The sequence below is a fragment of the Pelobates fuscus genome, chromosome 1 (genome assembly GCF_036172605.1).
Source record: "Pelobates fuscus isolate aPelFus1 chromosome 1, aPelFus1.pri, whole genome shotgun sequence".
NCBI classification, from domain to species: domain Eukaryota; kingdom Metazoa; phylum Chordata; class Amphibia; order Anura; family Pelobatidae; genus Pelobates; species Pelobates fuscus.
The window spans coordinates 170,192,845-170,218,161 of NC_086317.1; the positions used below are offsets into that span (position 1 = coordinate 170,192,845).

The 25,317-nt window shown below is 40.1% G+C and overlaps 1 protein-coding gene across 1 annotated transcript; it reads left to right on the top strand.

Moving 5' to 3' along the window:
- The first annotated feature begins 850 nt into the window (after nt 1-850).
- On the top strand, nt 851-23,995 carry REN (renin). Its single transcript, XM_063452446.1, has 9 exons — nt 851-935; nt 3,870-4,023; nt 4,542-4,665; nt 8,899-9,017; nt 11,996-12,192; nt 16,764-16,886; nt 17,154-17,298; nt 21,362-21,460; nt 23,716-23,995. Exons 1-9 carry the CDS (start codon nt 880-882, stop codon nt 23,890-23,892), a joined length of 1,194 nt encoding a protein of 397 aa, XP_063308516.1. The 5' UTR covers nt 851-879; the 3' UTR covers nt 23,893-23,995.
- The last annotated feature ends 1,322 nt before the right edge of the window (nt 23,996-25,317 follow it).

Here is a 25,317-nt window from a genome sequence, read left to right on the forward strand (position 1 = left end):
ATGTCCAACACGTGCGTCAAATTTGAGTAGGACTTGGTAAAAACGTTTAAGAAAAAAAAGCACATTACGGTCATACCTACAAGATGCAAATATATATTTTTTGAAGCGAAAATCCCTTTTTGCTCAAGCTGTGTTTTTTTGCTACCAGATGTAAACAGAGCTGAATGGGTGTTTAATTAGCCATTTTAATCCCAGGTTGTAAGACTGTGAATGTGGGAACTTATGCAAGCAAACTGTGTAATAATGACAGTCTTCGTATGGTTACTGCATTCTAGTTTTTTAACAACATATTTGAAAGTGTCAGTATATATATAAATGTTTAGACGGTGAAAATAAGGCGTCAAAGCTCAGATATAGGTTTTAGTTATACTAAATGAAAACAGACATAATTTGTAATACACAAATACTAGAAAAGAACAAATTACTGTAAAATATTCTGTTACCCCTGTTACAATTCTAATGATCTCTGCTTTTCTTAATATTTCTGTTAATTCACTTCACTGTGATAGGAAGGACTGTGTGTGTATATGGTGCTGGTAAGCCTGATGGTTATCGATTATATAAGGGACCAGGCACCCTGAACGAATATTAATTAGCCTTTCCAAAAGCTTCCCACGAGTGGGATGCTTGAAGTCTAGTTTGTAACCCCTTTGTTTGTTTGTTTAAGAGGAGGAGAAAAAAAAAAAAAAAAGAAAAAAGGTCAAATCTTACAAATCTGAAAATGTCTTGATTGAGGGTTAAGGGGAAAAGGGACCCGTTCAAACTCCACCAATCATAGATGATTAGGTTCAAAAACAGTGCAGATATAAGAGAACACAGGGGTGAGTTAACCCAAACTGCTGGAAGAAAACCATTGCTTTCCTGACACAAGATCCCAGCATGCAGCATCTACTATTACTTTGCCTTCTCACTGTAACCTGTGATGGCTTCAGGAGGTAAGACCCACCAACAGAATAGTATTGTTTACTAGTCTTCTGATTATAGAGCAATCATTATATTGCTATCAAGAATATATATTTAGAAGGTTATTAGTCTTCTAGCAGCATGCACAACCAGTCTGAATTAGCACTGGGCTAATATAAAGCTGTATTTTATATGTATAATGCAAGCTTGTTTTTTTCACTGTAATGTAATGTAAAATCTATGACTACATATTGCTCAGGCAATAGTATATCTCTCTCTACTGATACCTCTAAAATACATCTATAGAGAGCCATAATAAAAAAGTCCAAAATTGTTGGAGGTTAGAATTGCCTATATTTTTGAATTGAAACTTTTATTTTGTATATTCTTACAGAGTTAACACCTGACTTCATTAACACTAGTTTACCATTGTTTATACATATGGTATATAAAACAACTGGAGGAAGTGCCCTTCCAATAATGTTTGATGTAAATATTTACCAGATCTACCTTTTGATGCTCTGGCGAATTCATGATAAGCTGCTAGGGGGGCTAATATAGTGTATGTGCCCATCAGAATGTAAATTATTAAGTCATAAGGCATTAATCATAACAACAACAATAAATAACTATAATTTAACATGACAGCTATGTTAGAGCTCACAAATGTGCATAGCATAGGTGTTGCTATGGGGGCTTTGTGGGGTTCATTAGGGCCAGCTCTCTACTACTGGTGGAGGAGGCAGATGATTTGTGTTTTTTATTTTTTCTCAAAGCAGACACCTATTACAAAAAAGAAGGATCATTAGTTTAATGCTCCCTCGGGCTACAAGAGGGGAGGCGGTGCTGGGGAAAATAACTTTTCTCTCTATTAGTTAGGTAGTATGGGATGGGGGGATGCATTGAATACCTGGCTATAAGGAATGTTTGTTTCCAGATCTGCTTTCTTTGAGATCCCATAGAGCATCAACAGCACACTATTCATGGGTAGACAGGAGGAAACAATAACATAAAGAGAAGGGACATGACATGACACATCTCCACCTCTCTGTTAAAAGGACCATCCACTGCAAAAATAAATATTAAATAAATAAAAAAAGATTGTGCTTCAGTAGATATACCCTAAATTAAAATATGCATGCATTTAATTATGCATTTTGTCATTGAATGTATATCTAATATCAGATTGCAAAACATGCAGTTCGCTTTTCCGCTGCCTTTGCAAGCCCTCCCCTTCTAACCCCACACAGACTTTCTGTGGCTGTCCAATCACAGACTTCCCAATACAGCTCAATGAAAAGTATTTGCAAGGTAGTTGCAATTGCTGCCTTTTGAGTTTAGCTCCACTGAGCTAACCAAACCTGGAAGTAACAGGACTTCCAGGTTTGGTTAGCTCAGTGTTGTCTGCTTGAAGCCAGATCATTTACAAAAGTGCCAATTTCTATTAAAATCTGCACTTTTTGTAAAATGAAAAAAAATAGGACACACTCTTCCCACATAAATCATTTCAGCAAGGTGTAGTGGTCATCAATTCGTGCTTTCGATTCAAGTCCCAGATGTTTCTGGAACCTAGCAATGCCACTGGTGAACAGATTTAACGTATTACAATGCCAAAATGCATTAGTAAGTGCATGCATGTTTTCATTGGGATATATCTACTATATTGTATGCTGCATAGATATGTGCCAACACAGATTCAATCCTGAGATCAAGAGATATAAACATTATAAATGGCAGTGGTGCCTAGTGGGGGGAAAAGCTAGTTGCAAATTGTGGACAATGTTATACGTGGCCTTGTATATTATAATGATAATAACACTGCAACCTCCAAAATAACCTTATCTCAATGGAGATCTGGGGCGCAATCTTACCTTATGTGGTTAATAGGAAAACTGAAGGGCTTGTCGACATCTGGAGTGCTGAAGGTTGCCTACCCATGTTACAGAATCTAGACCAATAAACTAGGACAGCCATAAATGGGTACCTTGTACAGAGGTAGCATTTGATGCGAAGCAGCAAAATCCCCTACTCAATGTAATTCTCAAGAAAGCTGTGTCAATCTCTTTAAGTCTGCCTACAACGACCAGCTCCCAAAGAAGTCATGCAGAGCAGCTAACATTTTGAGCATGTTTTACATAATAATGTGAGGTAGCTTGTCTCTCAGATGGACATAAAGATACAACACAACTTATCCCAGATGATGTCCTGTTCTTGACAGATTTCTAGCTCATGAGATATAAGGGATTATGGAAGAATCTATGGACATGGGGGATTTGTGAAAAAGGTGAAAGAGAGAGATGATGTTGGGGAGGGGTAAATGAGAGAGATAGAGTTGGAGAAGAGTAAAACAGAGAAGTGGGATTGTGGAGGAGTTAAAAGCGAGGGATGGCGTTGTGGAGCTGTAAAAAATAGATGGATGACACAACTAGGATGGACCTGAGAATCCAACACACACTAGGATCTAACACCACTCGTTCCAACCATTCTTGAAAGCTAGAACAACACGTTACTAGAATTGTTTATTCATGTTGTTTCTCGTTGAACCAAAAATAGAATGTGAAGAATCCAGACAACAGGAGAATACAAGTATAAAAGATGGGACCTGCGAGTCCTCAGATGCTCCCGGCCTGCGTGCCCACATAGATACTTAACACAATTGCCTAATAACATTTTATGCATGTTTAATACGGGACCTGCGTGTCCCACACGGTTCCTAATACGAAAATATGTAACAAACAGATGCTATTAAAACAACAATAAAAACAAATTTACATAAAAATAGATGGATGAGGTTGAGATGGCATAAGAAAAAATGGGCCACTAAATTTTTTTGTCGACGTTAAATATTTATTTGTTCTGCCCTGATAATAACTGATATTAGCAACTCAAATTTAAAATATTATACATTATGTTATTTTAAATAGTGGGAATGCCAACATTACATATATATATATTTTTTATGCTAGGATATCACTCAAGAGGATGCCTTCCATTCGTGAGACACTGAGGGACATGGGTGTGAAATTAACGGACGTTTTCCCTGAGATGAAGTTGATGGCGTCTGGGAACAAAATATTCACCAACAAGACTGCCCCCACAGAGCTCACAAACTACCTGGATGTGAGCCCCATCACACAATTTACATAATTATCTAAGCAATAAAGACTACACACTGCTTTGCCTAGCACATTTTTGTGCCGTATTAGTCACAATGCTTTTCACACGGTAGGGTGAATTTAGTGGAGTTCAATGTAAACTGGAAGTGAATTTAACAATTTAGGCCATATATAGGTGACTTACAGTTTTCAGTTCGACTATACTGGCAAATAAAATTCACTTTAATTCCAGTCAGTCTTTTAAAATGCATAAACAATACTTGTGTATTAATTAATGAATGTACAATTTTTGAGAGTTTGATTAAACTTTAATTAGACATAAGAGTAAAGGTTTCAAAACCATGTACCAGGTGTGGTAAGCATGGTGGAATGTGGAGTACTTCATATATGCTCAATTACAAAAATGTTTTGAAATCTCTGTGTTTAGTGATTTGAGTAAGTTTTAAAAGTATCTATAACAGAAACAAAAAATACATTAAGTAGCTTAGATTTTATGTTTAACATTATATCTTGGTTCTGCAGACTCAGTATTTTGGGGAGATCAAAATCGGCTCTCCTCCGCAGACATTCAAAGTGGTGTTTGATACAGGATCTGCCAATATGTGGGTGCCATCCCGCAGCTGCTCTCCACTTTACAGTGCATGTGGTAAGTAACAGCATGCACGCAAAGCATTCTATTTACTGCAATGTATACACTATTCAACCAATCCCTTACTCCTCACAAATTTAACTTAGGGATGATAACCAATGTTAAAGTGTATTTTTTGTTAGTTTGTTGTTCTCAGCAGAATTTTCCTCCTAATTCGAATGTACTATTCAAATTACAGAGAACCTGTATTTCTAAATTAAAATTTTTTGGGGGACTATCATTTCCCTTTCTAGTAAAAATTAATGTTAACTAAAGATACCTTACCTTGTTTCCAGCACTAAGGCACCTCTGCTGTAGCAGCCTCATAGAGAAGTATTGGTGGACGAGACACGCATGTGCAGCAAAACACCATGATGGGAGCAGCACCATTTGTGGCTGGCAGGAAGACAGCCACTAGAGTTGTATTTAAAGGAACACTATAGTCACCTAAATTACTTTAGCTAAATAAAGCAGTTTTAGTGTATAGATCATTCCCCTGCAATTTCACTGCTCAATTCACTGTCATTTAGGAATTAAATCACTTTGTTTCTGTTTATGCAGCCCTAGCCACACCTCCCCTGGCTATGATTGACAGAGCCTGCATGAAAAAGAAACTGGTTTCACTTTCAAACAGATGTAATTTACCTTAAATAATTGTATCTCAATCTCTAAATTGAACTTTAATCACATACAGGAGGCTCTTGCAGGGTCTAGCAAGCTATTAACATAGCAGGGGATAAGAAAATCTTAATTAAACAGAACTTGCAATAAAGAAAGCCTAAATAGGGCTCTCTTTACAGGAAGTGTTTATGGAAGGCTGTGCAAGTCACGTGCAGTGAGGTGTGACTAGGGTTTATAAACAAAGGGATTTAACTCCTAAATGGCAGAGGATTGAGCAGTGAGGCTGCAGGTGCATGTTCTATACACCAAAACTGCTTCATTAAGCTAAAGTTGTTCAGGTGACTATAGTGTCCCTTTAACCTTTCAAAGTAAAAAAATTGCTGTTTCTACACAACAGTGACATTTTACATTGAAAGTTTAAAATGAGAGGACCCAGGCAACTTAATGGAGATGAAGTGGTCTGGGTGACTTTAGTGGTCTTGTAAATACAGGGAGTGCAGAATTATTAGGCAAGTTGTATTTTTGAGGATTAATTTTATTATTGAACAACAACCATGTTCTCAATGAACCCAAAAAACTCATTAATATCAAAGCTGAATATTTTTGGAAGTGGTTTTTAGTTTGTTTTTAGTTTTAGCTATTTTAGGGGGATATCTGTGTGTGCAGGTGACTATTGCTGTGCATAATTATTAGGCAACTTAACAAAAAACAAATATATACCCATTTCAATTATTTATTTTAACCAGTGAAACCAATATAACATCTCAACATTCACAAATATACATTTCTGACAATCAAAAACAAAACAAAAACAAATCAGTGACCAATATAGCCACCTTTCTTTGCAAGGACACTCAAAAGCTTGCCATCCATGGATTCTGCCAGTGTTTTGATCTGTTCACCATCAACATTGCGTGCAGAAGCAACCACAGCCTCCCAGACACTGTTCAGAGAGGTGTACTGTTTTCCCTCCTTGTAAATCTCACATTTGATGATGGACCACAGGTTCTTAATGGGGTTCAGATCAGGTGAACAAGGAGGCCATGTCATTAGATTTTCTTCTTTTATACCCTTTCTTGCCAGCCACGCTGTGGAGTACTTGGACGCGTGTGATGGAGCATTGTCCTGCATGAAAATCATGTTTTTCTTGAAGGATGCAGACTTCTTCCTGTACCACTGCTTGAAGAAGGTGTCTTCCAGAAACTGGCAGTAGGACTGGGAGTTGAGCTTGACTCCATCCTCAACCCGAAAAGGCCCCACAAGCTCATCTTTGATGATACCAGCCCAAACCAGTACTCCACCTCCACCTTGCTGGCGTCTGAGTCGGACTGGAGCTCTCTGCCCTTTACCAATCCAGCCACGGGCCCATCCATCTGGCCCATCAAGACTCACTCTCATTTCATCAGTCCATAAAACCTTAGAAAAATCAGTCTTGAGATATTTCTTGGCCCAGTCTTGACGCTTCAGCTTGTGTGTCTTGTTCAGTGGTGGTCGTCTTTCAGCCTTTCTTACCTTGGCCATGTCTCTGAGTATTGCACACCTTGTGCTTTGGGCACTCCAGTGATGTTGCAGCTCTGAAATATGGCCAAACTGGTGGCAAGTGGCATCTTGGCAGCTGCACGCTTGACTTTTCTCAGTTCATGGGCAGTTATTTTGCGCCTTGGTTTTTCCACACGCTTCTTGCGACCCTGTTGACTATTTTGAATGAAACGCTTGATTGTTCGATGATCACGCTTCAGAAGCTTTGCAATTTTAAGAGTGCATCCCTCTGCAAGATATCTCACTATTTTTGACTTTTCTGAGCCTGTCAAGTCCTTCTTTTGACCCATTTTGCCAAAGGAAAGGAAGTTGCCTAATAATTATGCACACCTGATATAGGGTGTTGATGTCATTAGACCACACCCCTTCTCATTACAGAGATGCACATCACCTAATATGCTTAATTGGTAGTAGGCTTTCGAGCCTATACAGCTTGGAGTAAGACAACATGCATAAAGAGGATGATGTGGTCAAAATACTCATTTGCCTAATAATTCTGCACTCCCTGTATATGCAGTATGTGTTGTGTTTAGGCAGCCTTGTCTATTACAAATGAAAACCAGTTAAAGAACTGACTCAAGAGTTAAAGAGGCCATAGTGTTCGGAGTCCACATGTGTAGCATTTCAGTTTGAACTGAACCACAGAGTTATCTGAGGTAGCTGCTTTAGCAGTGTCATTGCCAAAGAGTTCTGGCCTGGCGAATGTTAATTCGGTGTTTACTGGCTGTCTGTTGTCAGCATTCAGCAAGTATATCATAGCATAGCAAGAGACACCCAAAGGCGAAACGGTCCTCCTCCCTCAGCCTGTCCTCCAGGATGTACCTACCCTCCAATGGGGGATAGTGATGTCACTGAAGGAGTACCGACCACTTTTGCACGATTGCAGGTACGTTTTTGCTTTATCGTTTTTTCTTTTACAAGGGTGAGGAGGGGGTTCCATAACAAAAATCAGGATTTCCGATTAGGCTGAATAGGCACCTACCAACAGGTGCATGCCTGATAGGGGCACCACAGGGGCCTACTCTGTCTTTAAAAACAGACACCCTTGGTGCTTTGTCTCCTCAGACACCCAAACATGGGCTGCAGGAGTCTGGGATAACCGTGCTTAGTCTGAAGGAGTACTGAGGGGTTTGGAGAATTCTCTGATTACGGCACAAAAATACATTTAGTAAATCACAGGTTGGAGTAACCCTTTAATCAATTATTCTGTAGTAACAAAACCTAGGAAGTGACAATTCCATAATATTGTATTGTCGATAAAAATAAAGATATAAGCAGGTTGTAAATCTATTTATGTCAGTAGTGTGTATATATAAAGGCCATAAGTGAACTATTGCCAAGATGACGTTCTTATGATAATATGTTTTCAGTAAGTAATGTGCGTTGTATCAGGGCGAGAATGGATATTTAAAACAACGTTAAAATGTTAAAAAGGGGCGTTAAAACCCCTTCAGCAGCTTACCTTATTCCAGCGCCGGGCTCCCTCTGCGCTGGTGACCTCTCATCCCACTCCGACGTCAGCTCCCCCGTCCGACGTCACAGGTGCCGAATGCGCATGCGTGGCAAGTGCCGCGTGCGCATTCAAGCTGTCAATAGGAAAGCATTTCTCAATGCTTTCCTATGGACACTCTGCGTGATGGAGGCATAATATGCCTCCAGCATCGCAGATGCGACTCTAGTGGCTGTCCGGAAGACAGCCACTAGAGGCTGGATTAACCCCACATGTAAACATAGAAGTTTCTCTGAAACTGCTATGTTTGCATCTGAAGGGTTAAAATCTGAGGGACATTGCACCCAGACCACTTCATCGAGCTGAAGTGGTCTGGGTGACTATAGTGTCCCTTTAATAGTTCAATACATTGGTATCTACTGCCTGCACTAAATCCACAAAAGACAGAACACTGCTATACAAAATAAAAATAAAAAATAGGCCTCCTGAATGTTTTTATAAACAGTGCAATTATATTGCATATGTCTGTTCTATTATTGGCATAGCTTCTGCTGTATTGAACTTTTTGTTTTTATTTTTCCACTAAGAATCATTCATGTTCTTTCTTGCATTTCAATGTTATATTTTTTCTTCACTGGCAGTGTCACACAACCAATATGACTCCTCAAAATCCCAAACCTATATTAAGAATGGAACAGGCTTCTCCATACAGTATGGATCTGGGGGAGTGAAGGGATTCCTGAGCCAGGACCTTGTCATTGTAAGTGAGGACTGCATCAGTCTAACATTCTCCCTGCTAGGAGTTTTTATACTAAAAGTAGAGATTTTTTCCTTTGCTGTTTATTGCCGGGGGCAATCTAGTACAGTACCCATCAACCTCTCTTGTTAATGTGTCTTGAAAGTTAACGCTATGGTAAAACTGCTCTCTGAAGGTTAACCGGTGACTATTGCATTTAACTAATCCGCATTCATATTTTTTAGATTTCCAATTAAAGAATTTGTCAATAAGAGGCAGTATAATAACTCACAAATCACTATGCCTAACTTGGGTGCTGTTGCAGTGTTTGTAGTAGGCCCCTTAAAGGGACACTAGTCACCAGAACAAATTTAGCTTAATAAAGCAGTTTTGGTGTACAAATGATGTCCTTGAAGTATCACTGCTCAATTCTCTGCCATTTAGCAGTCAAATTACTTTGTTTATGCAGCCCAAGCCACAGCTCCCTGCATTTAACACATGCATGTGCACAGCCTTCCTAAACACGTCCTGTAAAGTGAGATCTAATATTTAAACTTCCTTTATTGCACAGTCTTAATTTAGAATTTTGTTATCTCCTGTACAGTTAAGGTTTGTTAGAACTTCCAGGATCTTCCTGTGTATGATTAAAGTTCAAGTTCAAGTAAAGGTGATACAAATGTCTAAAGCAAGTTAATATCTGATTAAAAATGAAACAATTTAATTTTTTCATGCTGCTGTGTGAGTCACAGCCAGGGAGGTGTGGCTAGGACTGCAGAGACAGAAACAAAAGTGACTCATAGATACAGGGACAGCAGAGATGTAGAGATTGGATATTTGACCGGATCAAGAGACTGTGAATACCCTGCTTATTAGTAATCATAGCCCTGGATATCCAGTTTTGCCAAACAAATCACTGTACATTTTTAAAGATATATATTGAATATGTAAGCAACCTCTCTCAACAAACAATTTCACATCTGTATAGTTCATAATGAACTAAAGAATCTGTTTTCTAAACATTAAGAGTCATATCCTTTCTTTCATCTAATATGATGACAACCTTTGACGTGGAAATATTAGTGGAAAGCTGTTTGAACTTCCCCTGTTTTATTTGTATAATGTGATCTCTCTGCATAACAATTTTACATTCCTCTTTTTTTTAGTTCTATAATATCCTTCTTTGAAAATGGTGCCAACAATTGTACCTTAAAGGATCACTATAGGGTCAGGAACACAAACATGTATTCCTGACCCTATAATTTTAAAACCACCATCTAGCCCCCCTGGGCCCCATAATGCCTCCATAAATATAGTAAAACCGTACTGTATTCAAGCCTGAAGCTGTAGATCAGCATGCTGTTTGCCTCAGAAAAACTAGCTGTCTGCTGACATCATCAGAAGTGGTAGCCTGATCCAATTACAATGCTTCCCCATATGATTGGCTAAGACTGACAAGGAGGCAGATCAGGGGCAGAGCCAGTACAATTCAAACACAGCCCTGGCCAATCAGCATCTTCTCATAGAGATTAACTGAATCAATGAATCTCTATGAGGAAAGTTCTGCCCTGATCTGCCTCCTTGGCTTAGATCATCAGTATACAATTTCCCATTGGATAGCATCGGGAGGCATTGCAAAACATTGAGCGAATCAGCATCTCCTCATCAATGCATCTCAAAGGGGAGCATTCAGTTTCTCCATGCAAAGCGTGAAGACACTGAACGTCAGTCCTGCACATTGTCAACCACTGACCAAGGAAGCACCCCTAGTGGCTGTCAAAGTGACGGCCACTAGTGGTGTCCCTAGGCAGTAATGTATTTACACTAAAATGCCAGAGGAACATTAAGCTGTAGTTGTTCTGATGACTGTAGTGTCCCTTTAAGAATGTGTTTCAACTTTACCATTTTCCATTAACACACACTCATTTTTCAATCCAAGAATAAACAGTATTCATATTATCAAATATAGTATTTGTTTGTGAGCTAGATCATAGAGAAGTGTAGAATGTAATATAGGATGTCCGAGGCCTCAACACTTGGCAGATTAAGTAATAAATGACAGCTGGCCCTAATATCTTATTCTTTCTATGATCCCATACTTCCCAAGTGTCCCTATTTGGGCCCAAATCCTGTTGTCTCTTTTCTCTATGATAATGCCTCTTTGTAAGAGCTCCTTATTGTTAGTTTGTCTAAGTGTATAAGAGAGCACCACAGCAATAATACTCACAGTAATGTGTCACAGTAATGAGTCTATATTACAATAAATGCATTTAGAAATCAGTAGCAGATCGAATGTTGCTATTTGTGTTTAGAAATCAGTCTGTGTACATAAGATAACATTGTTCTTGTTCTAAATTACATGTCAGTTGCATAAATTGTTACTAGTCACATAAAATTTCCCAGAACTGCCCCATTCCTGGTTACAATTTTAGGGGTGTAGGTGAGAGTGTGAAGTGTCCCTCTTTGTCCATTTAGAATGTTGGAGTCATATGTCACTGTCTGACGCAAGGTGCGTGTATATGTATGAAGGATTCTGTCATATAGTAAAAGTAGGGATGAGTTTTTCTCATATATATATATATTTTTACATCTTTATTTAACAAAGAATCCACTTCCTTTCAAAACTTGATGAAAGGATCATTATTATAAAAGATAGTGCTGAGGCGACAGTTTTCATTTAACACTGACAGTTGCTCTTTGCTATATATCTTTTACTAACAGTAGCCTCTGTTATTTATAATGTACCGTTCTAAATATATATATATATATATTTATTTATTTATATGTATATATATTTGTGAATACAAATTAATCAATATAACTTTACTATTTTTTCATCTTCTAGACAAGGCGTAAATCCTAAAAAAATATATTTTATTGATACTACGCATATCATTTATATCTAGGTTTCATTCATAACTGACTCTCCGAAACTTCATTCCACCCATATAAGTGTGTTCTTTTGTTCCCTCACCTTACATCTCAATCTCTCTACTCTATTTCAGGTTGCAGAAATTCCGGTGATCCAGGTTTTTGCCGAAGCCACTGCCCTCCCAGCATTGCCCTTTATTTTTGCACGCTTTGATGGGGTGTTGGGGATGGGATTCCCAAACCAAGCTATTGATGGAATTACCCCAGTCTTTGACCAAATCGTGTCTGAGGGAGTTCTAGAGAAGGAAGTCTTTTCTGTGTATTACAACCGGTGAGGGGGAATGGGGAACAAACAGGATGACAAAAACATACATTATAATGAATGAGAGGGACACCGAGTTTAGATATAGGACAATCAATATGACACAGAGACCTTTGCAGAACAGCACTCCAAATTACAGCATGCCTAATTCACTCTAGATATTTAACAATTCCATAACCAATGAGAAAAAAAATCTGCCACTTGCTTAGCTAACAATACTTTGGAATAACCTCCCTTTCATTCCATCACAGTTTATAGACTGTCTCTATATTGTCACAGCTTGAGTAACCAGGATCTCCTTTCTTTGCAGACGTTACAAGTGAGAAGATAAGTCCCCAAACCCTCCCCACCGACGTCACTCCCATTATCATGGTGCCCTGTGCGGTAACAGATTCTTATCGTTCAGACATACACTACCCCCATTCACTTCATTACACCTATATAAATCCTCTCTTCTCTGATCATTCTCTAAACCACAATACAGCCTAACTGATAACTTTACACACATATCGCTAGATTTGCTTTCTACGATAAAATAGATATTTTCCACTACATTCATCATGATTTTGCTTCAACCTATATTCTACAATATATAAAATTTTACATGGTTTTACGTCTTCCTATTATACATGTTAAACAACTAAATCGAGGAATTAAACATTTTCACCACCAAGATTTTTTTTAATTGTAAACAAGAAAAGTAAAAGCATAATTGCATGTTTAGTTAAGATGATTAGGTTATTAAGCTTACGAATACACTTGTAGAATTGCTTATCCATAATAAAAAGTGAAAAGGAGGAAAGAGTGATTGTGAGCACTGGACTGAGATGGGGAGAGTGCACCTGAAACAGACTGACGGAGCTAGAAAAGCTAGAATAGTCAGCCATATATGATAGCATATTAGCTTAATTTGACAGTCACAGTCAGCAGCAGACTTGAATAAAGGTAAGATTTTACTATATTTAGTGGAGAACGGGTGAGGTCAGAGGGGCTTTATCGTATTTTTAACGCAGTAGGGTCAGGAATACATGTCTGTGTTCCTGATACTATAGTGTTCCTTTAAGTGGCTGTTTAGTTTACCGAACCCTCTCTTTGCAGTAAAAAGGTGATTTTACTCACCTTTTCTCCCACGTCGCAGTGGTCTCACCACTTCTGTACTTGGCATTTAAAGGAACACTATAGGGTCAGGAACACAAACATGTATTCCTGACCCTATAGTGTTAAAACCACCTTCTAGCCCCCCTGATCCCCTCATGCCTCCCTAAATATAGCAAAATCTTACTTGTATTCAAGCCTGAAGCTGTAGCTCTGCATGCTGTTTGCCTCAGAATAGCGAGCTGTCTGCTGACATCATCAGAAGTGGTGGCCTGATCCAATCACAATGCTTCCCATAGGATTGGCTAAGACTGACAAGGAGGCAGATTGGGGCAGATCGGGACAGAGCATGCACAATTCCAACACAGCCCTGGCCAATCAGCATCTCCTCATAGAGATGAATTGAATCAATGAATCTCTATGAGGAAAGTTCAGTGTCTGCATGCAGAGGGCGGAGACACTGAATGTTTGGATGCATTTTAGGCAGCCATGACCCAGGAAGGATCTCTAACAGCTATCTGAGGAGTGGCCAGTGAAGTTATCACCAGGCTGTAATGTAAACACTGCATTTTCTCTGAAAAGACAGTGTTTACAGCAAAAAGCCTGAAGGTAATGATTCTACTCACCAGAACAAATTCAATAACCTGTAGTTGTTCTGGTGACTATAGTGTCCATTTAAGCACACCTATACACAGTTTGCTTTGTATTCTGTATTCTGTGAGAATGAGAAGGAGACATGTAAAGAAAGCTGGCTAGGGACACCTTGTAGTAGCACATAGGCTCTATCCTTTAGTATTAACTAATTTTATACTCTAAAATGTCTTCCTAACTCTTCACTTCTGAAAATAAACCTACTGTCTGTTCTTCACATTTACATAAACAAAATATATAGATTTATATCCTAAATGATTCTTACTAAAGTATATTCCAAATTTAGGGCCAAAATAGCCAAACTGAGAACAGAATTTACTTGAGAAATTCACTTGATGTACCAGCAGTTATCAGTTAGCTAGTTGTCAGGGTGATTCCGGCCTAGACCATTCCCTTCCAGGTAATCTTAGTGCTTACTGCATGGAGCTTCCAGGTAATCTAAACATATCCCATCTAGCAGAGATGTTAGCATGATTTGCATCTAAAACGTCAACTCCCTTTTTAATGCTTGGCTTATATTTTCCTAACATGCAATGAATCACACACACACTACATAAGGCATCACACACCTAGGAATCCATGTGCTAATATACCTAGTCAGTCATTCACGCTCTCGTTCACTCACCCATACTGCATTTTATAACGCGGTAATGACACATACACAACTAGCCAATTACTCACTTATGAAAACACATCTAGCTATTTACAGATACCCCCACATTATCAGCACACTGACACACACATAACTAGCCACTCTCAAACACACACAACCATCTAATAATTCACACACATAACTAGCCATTCTTTCACACACCCACATGATTTGCCACAATCGCCCCTTAATTAAAAAGATACACACTCATACTTGCATGCAAAGATACGCATTTGCAGCTGAATTATTCCTTCTCCCCTCCAACCTCACTGTCCACCTGGCAGAGGTGTTGTAGTTCTCAGCAGCTCCTGTTCTTTAGTAAGGTGTGAGCTGTCTGTACATATTTAAGGAGGAAACAGCTTCAGGGCTCCCTTGCACAATTACCAGGGTGATGCAAAGGTCTACATTCAAGGTCCTGCGCAAGTGAAGGTGGCCAATGTGCCCACCTAAGGGTGCTCTTGGGGGGGAGAGGGGGGGGGGGGGGGGCAAAAACCAGCCCACACTTTGTGAGGCTTTCAATAAGTCAGAAGAGACACCAACCAAAAGGTGGGGACAAAGACGCTGTGTTCTTACTGTGCTTGTATGTACATCTCTCTAGTGCTTCATGTAGTGATTGTGGGATGTGACATCATGCTTGCCTTGGCATCAGTACTGGGCTTGCAAGGGCGCTTATGTGTGTGGTGAGTGAGAATGCGTGTGCTCTAAGTAAATTGAGGCCTTTTTGTGAGCCCTGTGGATGTGGGAGTCATGACTGTGTGGCTTTCACACAGGCCACGTGTGGACAGCAAGCTCATTATATCTGTGTGACTGTGTATACATAGTTACATAAAGTACATCATGTTCAGCCTGGAAACCCATTCTTCTATGCTGTTGATCCAAAAGGATGCAAAAGACCCAGTTGTAGCCATTTCGAATTTTGCCACAAAAGGTGAAAAAAAACCTTCTGGACTCACATTTCTCCACAATCAACAACCTTTTCACATGCATATCAATTATATCCTTGAATACTCGGTTTCTGAAAAAACACAAAAAACAAACAATTCAATTATTTAGATGACTGTTGTGTATTAGTGTGTCTTTGTATGACTGTCAGCCTATGTATAAGTATTATAATTTATAAAGGGCCAACAAATTCCACAGCACTGTACATTTGGAGCACTAACAGACATGTATTTATAACCAGACAAGTTGGACACACAGAACAGAGGGGTTGAGAGCCCTGCTCAATGAGCTTACATGCTAGAGGGAGTGGGGTATAGTGACACAAAAGGTAAGAGTAGGGTAGAAAACTATGTTGCTAGAAAAGTATTCACTGAGCGCTTAGTGTGTTGTTTTTTAAATTACATTTTCAGGAAATGAATCAGGGTGCGTGGAAGGATTGCTACTGTGTTTCTGTGTTTGTTTGGACAGGCATTCTGCCTGTAAGGGGAATAATATCACGTTTGTTGGCAGCGTGCAGTGCGTGCTGACCACAGATGTATTTTATGCACAGAATTGACATTAGCAGCCCTGAGCAGAGTTCCGGGCTTCCAATGTCACGTGTGCTTGGGGTACAACCAGCCCCCATCACACAATTACAAAAATATTACTATGTGCATTGTCCCAAGCTGAAACACTGCACATACTGTACTGACTTCTACCACCATGGCCATTTCAAATCATGGTCATGGTGTTTGGAGTAGCCCTTTAAGGGCTATCAGATCAGCCACACTATAGGAATAGAGGTGAATGGTAAGGGTATTGTTCAATAATGTTGAAAACTGGGGCTTAAAGAGTGAGGAGAATAAACATAGGGGGAGGGTGGCAGCAAAATTAATCTTTGCCTGTGTAGCAAAATATCCTTGTACTGGCCCTGACCACATGAACCGTGAAGCTGCACAGACAGTCCACTCACTACCTTGAAGCCTATGAGAATATGTCAAAGAATATGTATTTTGATCTCTCTTGAATGCTGCTTGCATTTGTTGAGCGTTGGTATAACGTTTAGAATCATAGTATTATTATTATTATTAAGTGAGCTGGTAACACCACTATGCCATCTACCAAATGATTATACTAAAATAGAAGACCTATATTAGTTATGAATGGAAATGAAACAGCAATCTCAAAAGTCACTTTAGGACTTAGGTAAGTCACATTGGCATGTCCTTTACACACAGTTTCTCTCTCCATCTACCTGCAGGGATATCCACTTGATGAAAGGTGGAGAGATCATCCTGGGTGGTTCAGACTCCGAATATTACACAGGAAGCTTTGACTATCTTGAACTCGAAAAGAAAGGATACTGGCAAATCAGTATGAAGGGGTGAGAAATACCAACGTCTCCACTTATTTGCATACAATCCTGCTGAAAATGACATAACATTTTCAGCAGCATATGTATGTTTATTTGTTTTATTATTATTTATTTTAAATGTATTTTGTTTTTGTTTACTACAAAACTGTAAAATCTACCGCACATTATAGCTTCCCTCCTAAACACAAGAATTACAAGAATTAAAACAAACTAGTAATATTAAAAATGCCCATTTGCTTTGCTCCTTTATTCTTATGACATGGTTTTCTTTAATAGGGTGTCAGTTGGAGCAGATCTCCTGTTCTGCAAGGATGGGTGCTTGGCAGCAATAGACACAGGAGCATCTTACATAACAGGTCCTGCTGGTTCTGTGTCAGTTCTTATGAAAGCTATCGGCGCCACGGAATTAGCAGAAGGACAGGTAACAATATTGGTTATATTGGTAGTGGCTATTACACAGATTGACACGTCGATAGTGTGTGGAAAACAATAAAAGGGCAATGTTTCGATGTATAAGCTTGAGAAAAATCCATATACATGTCGAAACATTACCTTTTCACTTTGATGGCTTAATAAACCACATGGATTTATTGCAGAGTACCTTTATTTTTTGTTTACTTATTACACAGAATGACTAGGACAGGGCTTGACAAATTTGCTTTGAATCTAGCTGCCAGCTAAAGTTAGGAGCCAGGTTTTTTTAGCTTTATTTTCAACAACACAAATAACAGATATTAAAATGGACACTATAGTCACCAGACCCACTAAATGTAGTGGTTCTGGTGTCTACAGCCACTAGAGGTGCTTCCTATTTAGTGCTCTACATGGAGGCGCTGAACGTTCCCCACAGAGATGCACTGATCCAATGCATCTCTATGAGGAGATACTGATTGGTACAGCCTATTGGAAAGCGTTGTATTGGCTGAGATCATCAATACAGTAAGACTGGCCCAGCACCTTTCTTATGCGATCGGGAGGGGGCTGTCACCTAAATAGTTTGTTTCACACTATAGTGTCAAGAATACATATTTGTGTTCCTGACGCTATATTTTTCCTTTAAATTTGCACATAAAGAAGACTGGAACCAGACCATGGGCATTTAACTATGCAGATAATGAATATATTCTTATGTGACACAGCAGATGTTTTGTGTAATGTATCACTTGGCTTTTTGTGGACATGAACATGCCTTGTATTTTTAGAATGAAAGTACCAATACTCACACACATTCTCTCACATAATCACAAATTATTTGTTTTATTTTAATTTACGTAAACCCTACCTCTACCTGGGGTCCAGTGTGGCTGCTATGATTCTGTAATCTTCAAGCTCTTCTTGCTCTGCTGTTTAGTGATGGCGGAGCCAGAGTGACGCCATATCCCGGCTACCAGCATCACAGCAGGATGTGAAGGAGAAGAGCAAGAAGATTACAGCTCCTTTACTGCCAACCTCTATTGCTCACAGCAGCCTGCCTTAGGGAGGCCCTAAGGGGCCAGTTCTGGGGCCCCAACTGACAGGTGGAGCACAGAGAGCCTGTGTGCACTTGTGAACTCAGCGATCCCTTCAATTCTGCTACTGCACCTGCAGTCATCGGGCAGACAAACACCCAGATGCCATGACAAAATTCCTAGTCGTCATGGCAAACAGGGTGTGATAAGCCCAGGACTAGGACATTATATTCATAGTAACATACCAGAAGGTAAAATGAGAAAGTACTGAAGACCACCTATAGGTGTCACTATATATCAACTTGTGAACATTTGTGTTCAAGAATGCTATAGGTCAAACCTTTATTTTTTTTTTATTTTTTTTATTCTTTATTTTTGATGTGCACAAGATGAACAGATAGCCTTGGCGCGCCACAACAGCGACACCTGGGTGAATTAGCAGGCATTTGCTTTACAATGTGTGGCATTAGTTAGTCTGGCACATTTTTGTTATTTATCAAAGTTTAACAGTGTAGTGTACATTGATGGAGAGGTAATAAACATTGTTATGAGTATAGTAACATAGGCTATGGTTATTCATGCTTGACCTGTGGCTAGACGTCGAGTACGTCAGTAAGCTGGCAACATCAAATCTAGATAACTGGCGCATAGCTGGCCTTAAGGGTAAGTAGTGTGGGCCACAGTAAATATTTACATGCATAGATTATGGGCTAGGCTGATTAGCGTTTGACTCTTGGTTAAATGTGGATTAAGACAGTAGGCTGGCTACATAAAACATAATTACCCGGCATTCAAACTGGCACAGAGGGTAAGAGTTGGGAGCCACAGTAAAAAAGACATAGCTAGCAAAATCATTTAAGCATCAACTGATGGCAAAGAGAACTGGGTTAGTTAGTCCTACAGCGCTGGCATTGTAGGAGTGGTCTGCCCTGGCAGTAAGCCTGGCATGTCAGTACAGTCAAGCAGTCATTCAGCCAATTCCCTGGCTGGGCTGTAAGCTTCCATGTGAAGACATTTTGAGGGCCTTGGCCTTGCGTGTCAGGTAGGCTAGAGGGATTCCACCGCTGCTACCCTGACTTGTGTGGGTATCGTGGGTGGCGGTGATGCCTCCCTGGTGATGTGGCAGCCTCTCCGCTCCCCGTGTTGTTTTGTGGGTCTGAGTCCCTGTGTGTCTCCATGGTACAGAGGCATAGTCCTTCTGTGTTTGGTTTGCGGCTTTGCGTCGCTGCTCCTGGGCGGTGCGCTGGCAGGTCCTCTTGGTGTCACTTGGTGCAGGCCGTGTCCTGGCCCCTCGGGTGCGCTGTTTTAGTTGGCATGGCTGCAGGTCGCGTTGAGAGGCCATCCGAGTTTGGCGGGACCCGGGCCAGCGGTGTCGGATGCGCAGCCTGTGGTTCAGGAGTCTGGGCATGCCCCTCGCCGCCCCCTGCTGTTTCATGCCGGTCGGTAGCTGAGCTGTACGTTGCAGAGTTGGTCTCCGTGCAGGCAGGGTAGTGGGCAGCCGGGGGACCTCTGTGGTTGCTTGGGTCCTCACCGTTATGGCTTGCCACCATGCCCAGAACAGGTTGAAGGCTGCCGTTATGCGGTCCTCACAGGGGGAGTCGCTTGTCCGTTGCGTTGACAGGGGTTGGACGGGTGGAGACCCAGTGGCCCAGTCAGAGGACGCCATTTTGGCTTTTGGGTTCGGAGGGCTTGTGTTCTCTAAGGCTCGTAGGGTCCTGAAGCCCTGTGGATTTTGGACCGGGATGACCCCCGCCAGTCCATGGGGGGGGGGGGGAGCAAGGGTCTTTGTTCCGTGTGGTAGCTCGTCGTGGTGGTGGGAGAGCAGCCGTCTCTCCCGCGCTCGCCACGTGAATAGGCCTCGACCGCCTGACCGGTGAAGGTAGCTTGTTGTGCCGCTTGTGGGGTACCATATTGCGTCGCTTGACGTCCCCTTTTGGTTGCTGGCCGTTGTGGCCCGCTCAGTTGCTGTTCGAGTCGTACAAGTAGGTTTTATCCGTAGATTAATGCCGGAGCTCTGGAGGTTCACGTCCTCTCGGCTCTGCGGTCAGGCCCCTCCCCTCCGGTCAAACCTTTATTTAACCACCATATTACAATTTATATAGCCCCAATATATTTATCAGCACTTGGACATACAATGGGGATATGAAAATAAATACAATTAATGACAAAATAAGGTGAACTGTTATGTATAGAAAAAAAGATTAAGAACTCCACAGGGCCATAGGCAGGTAACCAGGGTTGGGGTCTTCCTTCATTCTTCACATAGAGTTGGTGAACGGGGCCCAACAATTTCATGGTACCAATGGCCTTTATCTAATCCATGGGCCCTAGGCAGTCGCCCAAGATCACCCTTATGGATAACACTGCTCTGGATATGTCACCATTAAGACCGTATTTTCTAAATTCTACAAAATACATTTGGACCTTACAAAATTACCTTAATAGAGATAAAAGTCTAAAATTTCACTACCTATGTTTATTTGTTTAATATAATTAATACACTAGCTTAATTTAGTACAGATTTTTTGTATTTATGTATCATTCCTACAATGGATTTTCTGGAAATAGACAGCAGGCTTCAGAGCCCAACTTTACAGTCTTCAAAACAAATTTGTGTGACGTGGAAAATATATATAATGCAGCCCTCTACTACAGGAACAATAACAACTTCTTCTCAATGGAGGTATTATAGCATTAGCACCTGGAGGTACTGGGTGCCTTCTTACCTGAATGAAGGTTAAATAGTTTACTTTCTCGAGTGGTCTTATCAATGGTCTGTTAGTCCACCTGTTGTACAGCACTGCGGGATTTGTTGGAGCTTTATAAATAATAATAACTATTAATGGAGGTTAGTGATAGACTGGGGGCCCTAAGGTAGACTAACAGAAGCAAAACTCTTGGACAACTTTTAAAAACAGTTAAACATCGTAAGAAAAGAAGGCATCCCTTCAGATAAAGTTGTTCTGGAGTTCAGTGTTCAATTCAATATTACATTTCAAAACATGTTTCATCTCACTTGTTTTATTTTTCCCTCAGTATATTGTGGACTGTGATAAAGTTTCCCAGCTCCCTGACATATCGTTCCATATGGGGGGGAAAAAGTACACTCTCAAAGGACCAGCATACATCCTGCAGGTATGTTTGACTCAATTATTGCCATTACTTATTGTTTAGTTATCTTGTATTGCTATTAAGAATAACATTGTATTTAAAGTTAAAGTAGAGAAAATGTGGTTTATGATCAAGCTTTCAAAATTGTGTTAGTTACAATAATATGAAAAATATAACAACACAGTGGAGCGCTTATTTATATAATAAAGTGCAAGTATAATGGTGAAATAATACTGCAAGATCCTCGAGAGAGTTGCATATGAAAAATTGACCGAATTCCTTGATTCTAACCCTCTGCTTGACCCGCTTTAGTTTGGATTCCACACTTGTCACTCTGTTGAATTGGCGCTGACCAAAGTAACCAATGACTTACTCGCTACTAAATCCAGTGGTCACTGTTCTTTTTTAATTCTCCTTGACCTTTCTGCTGTTGATTATCAACAACTTCTACTCATCCTCCGTAATCTACGTGTCCTCCTACCTCTCCCAGTGCTCTTTCAGTGTTTCCTCTTCTGGCTTCTCCGCCATTACCCAAGTTCTGTCCTTGGTCCCTTAATATTCTTAATCTATACTGCCTCCCTTGGCAACTTAACAGCAACTTTAGCTTCCAATATCACTTCTATACAGATGATACACAAATCTACCTGTCCTCTCCTGATCGCTCACAGTCCCGCTTGATTCGTGCCCAGTTCTGCTGCTCTGCTACTTCTACTTAGATGGCTGTTCACTTTCTTTTACTCAATCTGTCCAAAACAACTTCACATCTTTACTTCCTCGAGCGTTGCTATCACCATGTCTGTTTCCCTACCATCAGCTCTACCTCACTGGCTAGCTGCCTAGATGTTCGCTTTAATTCCAAACTTTCCCTTACACGTCCCCCCCCCCCCCTCCATATCCAGTCAACTGTCAAATCATGGTGCTAACATCTCAAAAGCGTTTGCATACACCCCTATCTAATGCCAGATGTGGTAAAAGTGCTAGTCCTTGCAGCTATACTCTCTCTGGCTAATGCAATCGACTTCTTAGTGGTCTTAAAACATGCTCAGCTTGCCCTGCTAGAGTTTATAATAAATGCTGTGGCGAAGCTCAACTTTCAAACTGCACCTCCCACACCACCCCTCTATGCCAGTACACAGCTTCCCATAAGATATAGGTCTCAATTCAAAAGTCTGGTACTTGCTTACAAATCTATACATAACACTGCTCCAACTTAGCTTTCCTCACCAATACACAAGTGTGTCCCCATCCAGGCCCCTACGCTCTGCCGAGGGCCTGTGTCTCAGTCCTCTAAAGCCCACCACCTTCAAGATTTCTCTATAGCTGCACCGTTTCAATGCTCCATTACATACAGTGAGATCTTCCATAGACTGAACCAATTTCCTTGCAGCCGTCACTGATGACAGCTGGGGGATTGACACTTCTAGACATTGGGCAGAGCTACCGCTGTCTAGAAGTGTCAGGTGTAGGAATTGTATAGAGACTTTGTCTCAATATAGCTTAACTTGGTTGTGATTTCAGTGAAAATACATACATCTTTATGAAATACAATTTTTTTGGAGGTGGGGGGGGGGGGGGGGTGCCAATATAAACCGTTAATAGCTTTCCCTTACCACATCTTGTTAACCCACCTTGCTTCCTCTACTGCAACTGTGCCATCTAAAACTAAGTCTTCATTGTAAACTATTCTAGCAAACTACTTTCCACGTACATGAAACGCGTCCTTCCCTTACCTCGTTTATCTTAACCTAGTCTCCCTTGAATGTAAGCTTGTTTGAGCAGGGCCCTCAACAACCTCTGTTTCTGTGCATCCATCTCGTCTTGTTGCAAATACGGATAGTCCACCGATTGTACAGGGCTGCGGAATTTGTTGGCGCTCTATAATTAAATCTAATAATACAAAAACAGATATATGCAAACACATTTAACCCTTAGGGTTTTCTACTTACAGGCACATGGCATGTAAACCTAACCCAGTTCATACAGACAAGAAATGATGGAAAAGAGTGCCACTCTAACATGAAATAGAGCTGTTAACTCATTTTATTTGAGAGCCATCTGGATGCCCACTTCCTCGCTTGTTTTGGTGGTGGAAAGATGTGCTCTTATGGTGAAACACTAAAGTGCTTAATTGAAATAAAGAGTATTATATTTATGTGACTTTACCATTTGAAGCCGCACGGTTTATTAGATGATATATAAGAGCTATTGCACAGTAAAACGCAAATGAGTCTCCAAATTCTGAAGCATATGAGTAATTTCAGTTTTTTTTTTTTTTTCAGCAATCCCAGTTTGGAGAAGAAGTCTGTTCTGTAACATTCTCTGCATTGGACATCCCTCCTCCTACAGGGCCTCTGTGGATTCTTGGGGCCACCTTCATAGGTCAATATTACACTGAATTTGACAGACGTAATAATCGTATTGGATTTGCTACATCCCGGAGCGTAGAAGGAAAATGAGTTATTCCCATTGCCGTCAGAAAAGGCACAGATATACCCTGCTGTTCCCATAGACGCAAAATTAAAAATGTAAAAGCTGTTGAAATGTAGTAAACAAATTTGTGTATTTTAACAAATATATATATTCTGGATTCTAGGTCTTATAAGGTGATGTTTTATTGAATGTCTGAGCTAATATCAGAACAAAAACAACGTCCGGTTCACAAAAAAACCCTAAAAGAAAGCACCCCAAAAAATCTTTAAATAAAAATGAAGATTTTTAAAGAATTGTCAATCTTTTGTATATCTAGATCAGCGCTTTTAGTGTTTTGAGCAGGGTGTACTTAGATTAGTTATATGTATAGATACTAATTTTATATTAGATAGTGAGTTAGATATAGTGAGAGAAAGGGATATTATATCAAGTTAGAGTGCGGAGTTAGCTAAATCCTGTTGAAAATTAATGCTGGCTCATGGTTTGTACAATGCATGGTCCATTCAGACGAAAAGGATTTGACCTATTAGTACAGTATAATATGTACTCTCGGATGAATTAATGGTGAACGAGGCTACAGTACTGCACGTCTTGAGATCTGATATATTGGATGGTCAGACCACACTTCTATAGTACTACACCTAGATGAATCTTCCTCTTTGACTCCATATCAGGTATTGGATGACTATTTAGTTTTGAACCCAGAGAGTAAACTTCACGCAGAGACTGTATTAAAAAAACTACTTTGAGGACAACAATAGTTCTGAGGTTCCTGATGGGGTGATCTGGAATGCGCACAAGGCTGTTTTGCGAGGCCATTTCATACAAAGGGCGTCTTATCTGAAGAAGGCTAAAATGAAGAATCTGAAAACACTTGAAAAAGAGCTATATAATTTAAATCAAGCAAATAAATTTGGCCCATCTGCTGCATTGTCAGCAATGACAGCAGATACCAAAATAAAAATCAATCAAATTAATTTGGAATACACTTAATTTATGATGAGACGCCTCAAACTAAATTTTATCTAAAAGACAACAAAGCCTCATCTCTTCTGGCATCAAAACGTAGACACAGATTGTCACAATCTAGAATTTAATACGTATTAAATGACAATGGTAAAAAAAAAATACTCATCCTGTCAGGATCAGTAACCTGTTTGCCACTTACTTTAAATCATTATATAATCTAGTAAACCAAAAACAAAAAAACTGAACTGTCCAGTGACCACACAGTATGATAAAAAATAACTTTTAATCAAAGCAAAATATAAAAAGAGCAGGAAAGATACCTAGCTCTGGACAAACACCATGAAAAAGAAATCAACAAGGGAGAACAACGTAGACAATAATAAGTCACAATGTTCTTAAACCTGCCTGTTATAAATCACCTTCCCAGGGTATAAGTAAGCCCAATGTTACTGAACTGTAAGTTTACAGTGTATCTGTAACCA